This window comes from Nomia melanderi, chromosome 3, assembly GCF_051020985.1.
Source record: "Nomia melanderi isolate GNS246 chromosome 3, iyNomMela1, whole genome shotgun sequence".
NCBI lineage: Eukaryota > Metazoa > Arthropoda > Insecta > Hymenoptera > Halictidae > Nomia > Nomia melanderi.
Window position 1 is genome coordinate 902,177 of NC_135001.1, and position 11,742 is coordinate 913,918.

General features: G+C 30.3%; 2 protein-coding genes across 8 annotated transcripts; one reads left to right on the forward strand and one right to left on the reverse strand.

Moving 5' to 3' along the window:
* The first annotated feature begins 1,188 nt into the window (after positions 1 to 1,188).
* On the forward strand, positions 1,189 to 3,459 carry Syx5 (syntaxin 5). The gene is made up of 5 exons (XM_076365731.1): positions 1,189 to 1,743; positions 2,175 to 2,431; positions 2,508 to 2,699; positions 2,777 to 2,898; positions 3,011 to 3,459. Exons 1-5 carry the CDS (start codon positions 1,374 to 1,376, stop codon positions 3,168 to 3,170), a joined length of 1,101 nt encoding a protein of 366 aa, XP_076221846.1. The 5' UTR covers positions 1,189 to 1,373; the 3' UTR covers positions 3,171 to 3,459.
* Positions 3,460 to 3,968: 509 nt separating this feature from the next.
* On the reverse strand, positions 3,969 to 11,490 carry Tango1 (transport and golgi organization 1). 7 transcript variants are annotated; one of them, XM_031987767.2, is made up of 20 exons: positions 11,099 to 11,489; positions 10,868 to 11,001; positions 9,209 to 10,664; positions 8,517 to 8,924; positions 8,269 to 8,433; positions 8,099 to 8,181; positions 7,892 to 8,026; positions 7,699 to 7,815; positions 7,534 to 7,611; positions 7,190 to 7,414; positions 7,070 to 7,090; positions 6,823 to 6,990; positions 6,500 to 6,719; positions 6,298 to 6,436; positions 6,124 to 6,213; positions 5,941 to 6,037; positions 5,743 to 5,863; positions 4,809 to 5,318; positions 4,603 to 4,672; positions 3,969 to 4,131 (listed from the first exon to the last, which is right to left on the reverse strand). In XM_031987767.2, exons 1-19 carry the CDS (start codon positions 11,220 to 11,222, stop codon positions 4,608 to 4,610), a joined length of 4,356 nt encoding a protein of 1,451 aa, XP_031843627.2. In that variant the 5' UTR covers positions 11,223 to 11,489; the 3' UTR covers positions 3,969 to 4,131; positions 4,603 to 4,607. The 7 variants fall into 7 exon arrangements, with proteins under 7 accessions (XP_031843627.2, XP_076221826.1, XP_031843629.2 ...); XM_076365711.1 differs by lacking the exon at positions 8,269 to 8,433 and having other exon boundaries at positions 11,099 to 11,490; XM_031987769.2 differs by lacking the exon at positions 7,070 to 7,090 and having other exon boundaries at positions 8,269 to 8,436.
* Positions 11,491 to 11,742: the final 252 nt, after the last annotated feature.

The window sequence follows — 11,742 nt, forward strand, 5'->3', positions numbered from 1 at the left end:
TCTCCTCAGATTATAAATAATATATACCACTTCCTTATAACATTTATTCAAATATAACTAATATTACTCTTTAAATTTCATTCAATTACTATTAGTTAATAAAAGTCAAGTCTAGATCAACTAATAAGATAAAATATGATATCATTTTTCATAATAAACTTCATTAACCAAAATCATTGTAAAATCTAAAAGTTCATCAGTTACAGCTTTTAATATATTATTTAAACAAATAGCTTTCTTATGCAATTATATTCTTCATTTGGAAACGAGCAACTGGAAAAAAAATTCTTTCCTACACCCTTTAGTTTCAGAGATATTCTAAAAAACATATTTTCAACCCTCAATTTTAAGGAGTGTTTTCACCCCTTCAATATTAATGTTGGCCAATAAGAAAAATACGTGTTAAGTATTTTTTTGAGAACTATATCTCACATAAGTTTCATCAAAATTCTGAAGATTGAAAAGGTTCTCTTGTAAGAATGAGCGCGTTGAGGGTGCAGCCCCTTCTCTTAGGTTCGGAGTGTCTATTACATGAGAGCTCGCGTTCATAGTGACTTTCCCCTCATTGATTAACACTAGATTTACTGACATTACTACTATAGAGTTTGTTCTATTGTTCTTAAAAAAAATGTTATCCGCCCATTTAGATCTTAGAAATTAAAGGTTTAAGAATAGACAATTAAGATACATATTTGCATAACTGCGTTAATAAAAATCGTTTCAAACATTTAGCAAATAATGTTTATAAAATTGAATATGAGTCAAATTGACTGGTCTGTAAATCTAGTGTTAAACTGTGAATTACTAGCGTGAGGGGAGTCAGTTACTAGACATATCTAACCTAAGCAGGCAAAAGTTTAAACTGAAGTTATTAAAAACTAAAAGTTCATATTACAAAATGCCATGAAAATTTTGCAACTAAGTACCTAAGTGTATATTACAAATTGCAGTTAGATATAGCTAAAATTGTTAATTTAATACAGTCTAATAATATTTGTTAAACAAAGTATTTCTGATCTTGAATTTCAACTTTCCCTTTATCTTGTTTATATATATAAATTACGATTTTAAATTTCTTATTAATATATCGATATTAGTAAATATAAGTATACTAAAATCAATTTACACAATAATTATAAACTAGGGACATTTAATTTTATTACATGTGGAGCTTGTTACGTGACGTTGTCAGAAATAAATATGGCGAAAGTCACTGTACAAAGTATATATATGTAGACATTGGAGCTGTCATGTGGACGTGTCTCTTTCAATTTGTTGATAGCTTTAAAGAAAAGTATTCCAAGTAGAAGAGTGCCACGAGTCGCGAGTTTGAAATTATAAAACTGTAAATACGTATAGAAATTGAGAATGCGATGCCAGCACGTAGACGACACGTTGGCTTAGAAGCAAGCCATGATTTCGTGATCACAACCTCAAATAGTCCCTGGCAGGACAGTACCATAAGTCCAACGAAAAACAATGAAAGTGAAGGTTGTAATTTAACGGAGAACGAAAAACAGAAATCGAACACTGTACCGGCGACGATGACGTCGCGTGACAGGACTAATGAGTTTATTAACGCTATCAGGACGATGCAGAGCAGAACTACTGTACGTTCTGCTATCATGCAGAATCCTCGTCGAGCACGTCAATTACAGAGCTACTCGAATTTCATGATGATAGCTAAGAATATTGGGAAAAATATTGCAAGCACTTACACAAAATTAGAAAAGCTTGCTCTATGTAAGATCGCATTGTATGCCCACTATTGTTTTTTAAATTCAGTATATGTTAATAACATATTGCACAGTGGCATAAGAATCAAATTACAGAGATAATGCCCAAAATGAACTGCACAATACAATCTTTCATACATATTTTGCAATTTTTTAAATGTTGAAATCACTTTTTCCTTTAAATTTTATAAGTGACGTCCACTAATTATTTTATTAATGTTTATTTACCATTAAATTTGTTCTATGTCGCTATTTGTAAAATGGAATAATTCGAATATAATTATATCAGTCATACGATAGATCTATTTCATTTGATCTATTTCAAATGTGAAGAAACTTTGAATAATAGTAATCAATGAATATTATTACTTTGAGAAATTTAATAATTGCAACGTATATAAAAAAGGTATTGTTCATTTGTTATACCAATTGTTTTAGTGGCAAAAAGGAAGTCTATATTTAATGATAGACAGATGGAAATTGAAGAATTAACAAACATTATAAAGACAGATCTGAAAAGTTTAAATTATCAAATAGGAAAACTACAGGAACTTGGCAAAGAACAACGAGAAGGACATTGTGCATGTCCAAGTCACCATATGGCTTCGCATTCTTCTTCAATTGTTATGGCCTTACAATCAAAATTAGCGAATATGTCGAATCATTTTAAAAGTGTATTAGAAGTACGCTCAGAGGTAAGAACACTTGCCTCAATATTGTGTGTAAAAGAAAAAACAACTTGAACTTGAATAATATTTCTTTACATATCAGAATATGAGAGAAGAACAAAGCAGAAGACAACAGTTCACTCAGGGTTCTGTATCCACTATGTTACCTCCAAGTGTTGCTGGCAAACAAGGGTCATTATTACTTCAGGAACAAGATTCTCCCTCATCTGTAGCTATAGATTTAGAACCAGCAATGGGACAGTTAACATTGCAGCAAGCTATTCAAGATGACGCTGTAAGTAATATGCTTATCAAAATATAATGTTATATGATCGATATATTATGGTAATATTAAAACAGTCGATTTGTTAGGATGCGTATGTTCAATCCAGAGCAGAAACAATGCAAAGCATTGAATCTACTATTGTTGAACTCGGTGGAATTTTCCAACAATTAGCACACATGGTTAAAGAGCAGGAAGAAATGGTGGAAAGGTAAAAATATTTTTAATAGAAAGAAATCTAATATTAACATCATAATTAAACAATGATTAAAATTTAATGGCTTTAAATTTAAAGAGATTCATGACATTTAATATAATTCCAGGATAGATAGTAATATTGAAGATACAGAATTAAACGTCGAAGCAGCACACGCAGAAATATTGAAATATTTTCAATCCGTAACAAACAACAGGTGGTTAATGATTAAAATATTCGCAGTTCTTATATTTTTCTTTATATTTTTTGTAGTGTTCCTGGCATAAAATAATTGTTGTATTATGCATATTTCTTTACGCAATTTTGTAGTTAACAATTCATATCCATTTCATGTGATACAACATAACTGAAAAATAAGACGAATTTTTATAAAATTATGATTCATTAGTAATAGAGTAATAATACATTTATTGCATTCCTTCACCTCTTTGTTGACTTGTGAATATTGTAAGTATTAATTATTATAAATGTACATCAATGTAGGATTACAAACTACATTGTTGCCTGTAAAATGTAAAAAGGAAATTGGGTAATAAATGTATAATTTTCAATGAGTGACAATTTTTATATAAAAAAACATGCATATGTGAGGAGTTTAGTAAATTGGGATTATGAAATAAAATAATAATAAATTACGATTTATTTTACTTTGTTTAAATCTTATATAATAATTGCATTTAGTTTAAATTCATATTAACTTTTTTTTTGGTAAAATAATGCAACGTATAAATTTTACACTTAAACAAAGTGTAAAATGGATAGTAACAAAATTGGTAATCATGGAAATATATAAGTTCTATAATACATTCGAAGAAAGGATTATACATATTTGTATAAAGAAACATTTTTACAATTCTTCTATACCTTTCAATACACCTTTAAACGTTAGTTAAATATATATGTACAATTAGTTTTCTCTCGTTTTTTGGTACAACAGTGATGAAATTTGATAGATGTATTAATAACTACGCCTGCACTTATCACACTTCGCAAATAATGTATCAAAATACATAATATTTCTTACTATCAAATAATAAACATTGGTATTTTTATCAATGTTAACATATCCTGCATCACTGTTTATTATTTTAAAAATTTATACAATTGAATATCAGTTTCTACAGTATCAAATTTAACATAGTACGAATGTTTGTAACAAAATAAAAAGTTAAGCTTTGCTACTATGATGTAAGTTATCCAGTGACTCTCCTGAAGAATGTAAGGAACCTGAGAACAATAATGATACAATTAAGATCTGGAACATTCCAGTTATTTACAGTTGTTAATATCAGGAAAAGATAGTATGAAGAATGTATATTAAGGATTTTGAAGGACAAAGGAATCAAAAATGAAAAATAAAAGAATTTTGTTCAGTGCGCGTTATTTAAAAATATCGAAATCGACTTTAATAGAAACGTCGCATTATAGCAACAATGACTGCATCATCAATTAACTATCACCGATTTTGCTTACTCATGTACTACTCAGGGCACAACAAGTTGATTACCCATATCACAAAAAATGGGGAAAAATTATTGTAATCGTTAATACTTTTCTTTTACTTTAACAATGCAAACTACGATTATTTGAATAAATATATTGATATAAGATTCGATTGCGATATTTTATGTCTGCATACGTATTATATATCAAAATAAGCTGAATAAAAACACTTTCAAACTGTTCCGTCTGATGTACCATATCTATTTGCAATTATTTCCTTCCAAAGTACTCCAAAATTGTCTCACTTTAGAGAATCGCTTGCGTCCTTGCATGCACAACAAAAAGAAGGAAAAAAGTAACACAGAGAAAAAAGAGTGAAAAATTATTTCAAGTGGCGATGAGATGGACCGTTAATGGACGTGCCAGTCGCTGGTTGTCGCTTGGTCATGATGTACACAAACCTTTATGATTTCGTACACGTTCTCGTTGAGATAGGTGATAACCAGAATTGCGTAGAGGCGTCAGTGGTTCTTCCCCCCATGAATGCGTCGTTCCAAGAGGCGCTGGCATAATTGAACCAAGAGGAGGTGGAGGAGGACCATGAATATGATCATTACCAAATGGAGGTGGCGGTAATCTGTGATTAAAGGATGGAAGTAAATGCGGGGACATTGGTGTAGGGGAACTTGCGTTATCATACCTGCTGGAAGCAGGAGGATGTAAAGGCATAGGCGGGGGTGAAGATAATCTTCCACCCAATGGTGGTGGTCGTTGACTAATTTCATACGGTGGCACGTTGGACGCGTTTGGTAACGGAGGTGGCAAATAGGGAGGAAATAATGAGTGTAAATAGGAAGGTGGCGGCGGAGGAGGAACACTTGAAGAACCAGAAAACATTATAGGAGAACCTGATGACTCTGCTCCTATGAATAATGGAGGTGACGTTGCCGTCTCCCCGTTCGCCTCCAGGCCTGTTTGAAAATCAGTTTAAGAAAGTATAATTTTCCACTTAAGCGTTACTTTTCTTTGGTAAGACTGTTTTGATGTTTGAAGGCATGCATTGACAGTAGATGAATATCTTGAATATCTTGAATATCTTTGGTTATTTTCGTTATAAATGTATGCTTAATAATTAGATATTTAAATGTTATACATTCTACTGATACTAGAGTTTAAGAAGTTTAAAATTTAATAACTAAAAGATTACAATAACTCTCAACATTTAAATGCTGAAATATAATTCAAATGAAACTAATGAAACACTAACGCAGAAAACTGTGTAATTAAATATACCAGTGTATTTGAATAATAGCTGCTACTTAAAGAAATTATAGTACTGAAGTGAAGTCAAGTAACAGTGGGAAAATATAATTTTTTGATGGTACAAAGACTTACGATGCAATTTTGCTTCAGGATCATCGTTAATATTCTTTTCTATGAGTGTGAGCCGGTTACGTAATTGACCCGCTTCAACTTTGGACTCCTCTAGACGACGTTCCACTTGACGTGCTATTACCTTCAGATGAAATTAATTACAAGATTAAATAAGTGTTAGATCATAATTAATGATAAGATAATATATTTAATGTATACCCATTGTTCGTGTGCTTTTGTTTCAAGAACAGAAATTTGGTTTTTATATTCTCTTTCTTGATCTAATATTTCCCGTTTCAACATTTCTATTTGTTGCCTAAAATTCGATTATAAACGGGAATTACACAATGTAATAATGAAACAGTTTTAAGATTAAATATCACACGATTCATTGATACCTACTTATAATTTTGTATTTCAGCTTGCATCGTTTGTATTCGTTCTACAGTGGATACAACTTCACCTTGCTGTTGTAACCAAATAGCTTCCTCTCTGTAATAATACATTTTTGCACATTGATCAAAATGATATTCAATATGTTAATACAATTTAACAATTAAAATCACTTTATATTACTTTTGTCTTTGGGCCTCCTTTTCTTTAAAGAAACTTGATAAAACTTCGAGACGTGTTTCTGCATCTTTTTTTTCCTTTTCTGCTGCTTTGCATTGTTCACTTAAAGTAAACACTTCTTCTTTGATAACCTTCATATGTTCTGTAGTTTAAAAAGAGTATACTTAATATTTTTCACATTATGTGAAAATACACAAAAACATACCTTCTAGTAAATTGTGAGCACCTTCGACTTCTGCTAGTCGTATTTTTAGTTCGTTCCTTTCTTCAAGTAAAGTTGTTGCTTCTGCCTTAATATGAGTTACATTATATAACTTTTCTAAATCCAAGTTAGAATTTAGTCGATTGATAACTTCCATGAGATCTGCCGTTTCCACTTCTTTATGTTTCAATTCTTTTTGTAAGGTTGTCTTTTCAATAGAAATCTATAAATAAAAATAAATAAAAGAAAATTGTTGTTAATTATATTATTTTAATATTCAATAATAATGCTTTTTATGTGCTACTCGGTTATTAATGTATACTTACTTCCTTGATTTGCATTTCTAATTCCTGAACCTTATCAGTCAATGTTTGCTGCACATTATTCTTATTATCCACTTCAAGTTTCAAATTCTCTGTTACTCGAATAAGCTCAACTTCAAGCTCTTCATATTTCTTTTTAAAGGATGCAAGTTCTGCTGATAAAGATTCATTCTGTAAAATATTTGATGTTGCATTAGATTCATATAAATAATAATATTATGTAACTTATAAAATGTGTACAATCACAAACCTCGAGTTTATCAAATTCAAGCTGCGAATAAATTTATATGTCATAAAATAAAATTAAACATATTTTATATATATAAAAAAATGATGATGTTTTACATGTAATTTAAGTATTAACACATACCTCTTGAGTTTTTAGGTTAAGAGCATTGGTTAAAGATTCATTCGCGACTTGCTGAGCATTTAATCTTGTTTGTAGATCCTCTACCGACTGAGCTAATGGATTAACTTCATTATCAGAGGAAAGAATTTCCCGTAGCATTCGTTCCAATTCTAACCCTGCCTCAGTAGCGTTTTCTAACTCTTTTTCCAACATGTAAACTTGATCTTCTAGTTCAGCTTTTGCATTCTATGAGAAATTATCAAAATATACATAAAAATATTTCTATAAATTATTTTGTTAACTCATACATTCTTCATTATCTATTTACTGAATTATGAACATTTTTATAAATTTAAATATTTTACCTGAGATGCTTCTAAATCAGCTTTTAAAGAAACAACCATTTCATTGGAACCGAATGATTCATCTTCGATACATGTCAACTGAAATGCATATTTTTAAAATAAGAAATATTCATCAGTACAAAATTATTAGACTGCATAAAGGCAGAGTATATCATTTTTTATTACCTTATCTTTCGTTATTTTTAAATTTTCTTTTAACATTAAACTTTCTGTTGTAGAAACAACTAATTCCTTTTCAAGATTATTGATTCTAGCTATCAATTGCCCATCTCTCCTCATATTCTGTAAAAAAAACATATGTACACACATAAATTATATACATATTCTAAGTAGTCTTCTCACAAGTTACATTTAATACCTCAATGTAATAATATCCTAAAGAGAATACAAGCGTTGCAGCAGCAGTAATAATTAGATACATGAATGTCATCCAATAATTGTTTGCTATATTTGTGACCTCAACTTCACCTTCAATATTTTCAAAAATCTCACCCTGAAATAATGTGTAAAATGAAGTATATAGTTTAGTTTATGCATTAATATTGAAAACGTGATTAGTGCTTACATTATCAATAAAATCAGTTTGAGAATTATCTTTAATAGAGCATTCAATATTATCAACTGCACAGACCTCAGGAGAAGCAACCGCTGTAAAATTGATAGAGATTAGTAAAAAGTATTTTTTAAAGTACAACATATGATAGTATTATTAATGTAAATAATTTAGGAATGTACTTTGTTCTGTATGCAAAATATTTTCTGATGTTGCCTCTTTTACAGATATACTATCTACAATATATGAACTTTCATATAAATGTTTATCTAGAACTCTTGCATCATCTTTCTGTTCAGGTAAGTCTTCGTTCTTAATGTGTTCAGGTTGATCTATTATTACATTTTCTACTTAATGCAAACATAAAATCTTTTTTAATTTAATTTGCATTATAAATTTGTTTAAAACATATCAAGTATTCAATACTTACCAATTTCATACTGTTCTCCTGTATCAACATTCAATAAATTTCTGTTACGAAATTCATTAATGCTTGCTACATTTTCTGAAATTATACTTTTTTCATTAGAATACAATAATTCTGTCGGATTCAGATTAGATTCATCAATTTCAGATAGATGATGTTCATTTGACCCATGAGGTACTTCAGTAGAATCAGAATTGTTGTTCAAATTTGGAACTTCTTTGTCCACATTACTTTCCACAGTATTATCTACTATTGCTGGTTCATTTACAGTTGTATTTGTGTGTTTGTCAGTAGAATACTGAGCTTCATTTTTTATATCTGTTTCACTAATCTCTTGTAATTCTTTAGTATTATTTTCTGCATCAGTGATAACAGAAATACCAGTGTCTTTATTTAAATTTTGTGTTGTATCTGAAAAATCAGATAAACTAGCTGTATGAGATACCACTTTACTATCTTTTGTACCAGTGTTAATACTACTATTATTATTATTTTTTTGAGTTCTGTATCATGTGAATTAAACAAAATTTTAGTTTCTTGGTTTTCTACATCAAAAATTACTTTCACTTCAACAGTTTTGAAAGAATATTCGATGCTTCAATTACAAAAAGTAGTTTTAACACTGACATAAAAAATCTTTTCATCTTTGCCTCCTTCAATATGAGGAAAAAGTAATTATGTTGTATTACTCGTACCTGATTCCATTGACAAGGAAGGAACATGATCAACATTATGGTGAATTGAACTATTTTCAGAAGCTTTATCATTTTTCCTTAATTCAGGGGATGTTTCTAACAATGTAGTATTGTCTAGAGAATGGACATGTTCTGTACCAGTAAGTTCACTAACATTTTGAGCAGCCTTTGCATCTATTTCAGAACTGTTCACTGAAACTGTCTGAATTGAATTAGTATTATCAGTTTCATTTAATGCAATAACTGGCAATTGTATATTTTGTCCTTTAGAAATAATGTGTTCTTCCAATGACTGTGTATCTTTTATCTCTATAACAGATTGTCCTCCTGATAACTGCATATCTTTTTCTTTAGGAACAGAATGCTCATCCAGTGCCTGTTCATCTTGTTTTTTGGGACCGATGTGTTCTTCTAATGGCTGTATATCTTTTATGTCGGGAACAGGTTGTTTTTTCGACGATTCTACATCTTTTACCTCTGGAACAGACTGTTCTTTCGACGATTCTACATCTTTTACTTCTGGAACAGAGTGTTTTTTCGACGATTCTACATCTTTTACCTCTGGAACAGACTGTTCTTTTGACGATTCTACATCTTTTACCTCTGGAACAGACTGTTCTTTTGACGATTCTACATCTTTTACTTCTGGAACAGACTGTTCTTTCGACGACTGTACATCTTTTACCTCTAGAACAGACTGTTCTTTTGACGATTCTACATCTTTTACTTCTGGAACCGACTGTTCTTCTGACGATTGTACATCTTTTACCTCTGGAACAGACTGTTCTTTCGACGAGTATACGCTTTCTGACCCTGTAACTTTCTCTTCTGCAATCTGTTCTGTATTCTGTTTAACATTTCTATAGAAATAATTTTTTATATTAGCACTTAGATCCAGCGATGGAATCTTTATTCCATTTATCTCTGGTAAATCTAAAGTTTCTTTAGAACTTTTCACTAAATTATTAACATCATCTTTCTGAGAAATGTTCTGATCATCATTTACTACTTCACCATTTAAATCTTTTTCTGGTGGTGTCTCAGTGTTTGTAAAAATAATATCATTTTCTTTGCTAGTAGAATCTGCTCCTAAATGAACAAGTACATCTTCTTCGCTTGGGACTACCTTCGTTTGTAGAACTTCTGTCACAGGACTTTGTTGTATGGAAGATTCATTATGATCTACAGGCAATCTTGTACCATCTATAGTTTCATATGGGGGAGTAACACTATGTGGCAGTTGTTCCACAGATTTGAAATCTGATTTTTTATTTGAAGTTTTATCATTTCGTGTGACAGGCTTTAACTTATCAGTAACTTTTTTAGACTGATGTCTCTTAGATTCATTATTATTATTAGATAATAGCTTAGTAGGCACCTCATGACGTAACTCAGGTTTCAAAACTCTAACTTCTTTCAAAAACCTTTTTGGCACATATCCATGCCTTCCATTTATCTACAATCAATATCAATAAAGACTTTTAATTGTATTTATAATCTTACATAATCTAATTTATTGGTTTAAAAGAATATTGTTTTCAAGAAATTAAGTATATAGCAATTAATAATTAATGTATGAATTAGATACATTTATATGGGTATTTCAGAAATAATTAAGACTAATACAGAGATAAAAAATTAATAAACACTTAAATATACCTCAACACCCCATAAATCAGTCCTGTTACCTGCTCCTTTACTGTAAACTGTGACATCGACATTAATATTAAATGATAACATTCCATCTTCATTTGCAGTGTAAGCGAGTACCGTTTTAGCTAACGAAATAGGTTCTGTATACAAGACATCATTAAATAACATAAGTGGATTTATGAAAGGAATGCGTTATAAATTAAGTACATATTGTAGGTAAAGTATGGCTTCAATTACCTGAACAGTCAGGGTCAAAACATAATCGTTTGTCTGATAAAGCAGACCGACACTGCGGTATTGCACTAAATATTATTGCAATAAGTACAAATACTACATCAACAATTCGGTTTCTTTTCTTCATATTTCCACTATTGCAAAGTTCCACATCACTACTAACACACAATGACACAATCCTGGACGCACATTTTAATCTCAAAGTAGATAATAATAAGAAGGCATATCAGACAGTGCATTTAATTCTTAAAACCACGAACACAGTGAACTCTTACAGAGGTGAAAGTGAAGAGTTTTTCGAAACCAATCTCCAATGCGCATGCGAAAGGAAATTATTTCTTGAATATACCACAGAACTGCATAATAACTATAACGTATACATCTGAAAAAATATATTCCATGAACTAAATAGTTCACGGATGTCACTGAGAGCTTGAACATGTAACCAATGTGTCGGTAATATCGATTTCTACTTTTAGATAAAATCAATTTCTGTTTGTTATTAGAAATCGTTTAATTATACATTTTAAATTCTTTTGTTAATATCCGTAATATTCTTTTTGTAAATAGTCAGTTAGAAACAATCCGTCATAGAAGTTAATCGATCAAATATTTCACCATTATAATTTAGTGAACACTGTAAATAA

Coding starts and splice junctions, on each gene's coding strand:
- Syx5 (XM_076365731.1), top strand. CDS start 1,374: ATGCCAGCACGTAGACGACACGTTGGCTTAGAAGCAAGCCATGATTTC. Junction 1,744..2,174: donor ATTAGAAAAGCTTGCTCTAT/GTAAGATCGCAT, acceptor CAATTGTTTTAG/TGGCAAAAAGGAAGTCTATA. Junction 2,899..3,010: donor CAGGAAGAAATGGTGGAAAG/GTAAAAATATTT, acceptor ATATAATTCCAG/GATAGATAGTAATATTGAAG.
- Tango1 (XM_031987767.2), bottom strand. CDS start 11,222: ATGAAGAAAAGAAACCGAATTGTTGATGTAGTATTTGTACTTATTGCA. Junction 10,665..10,867: donor CTGATTTATGGGGTGTTGAG/GTATATTTAAGT, acceptor TATTGATTGTAG/ATAAATGGAAGGCATGGATA. Junction 8,182..8,268: donor TATTTTGCATACAGAACAAA/GTACATTCCTAA, acceptor TCAATTTTACAG/CGGTTGCTTCTCCTGAGGTC.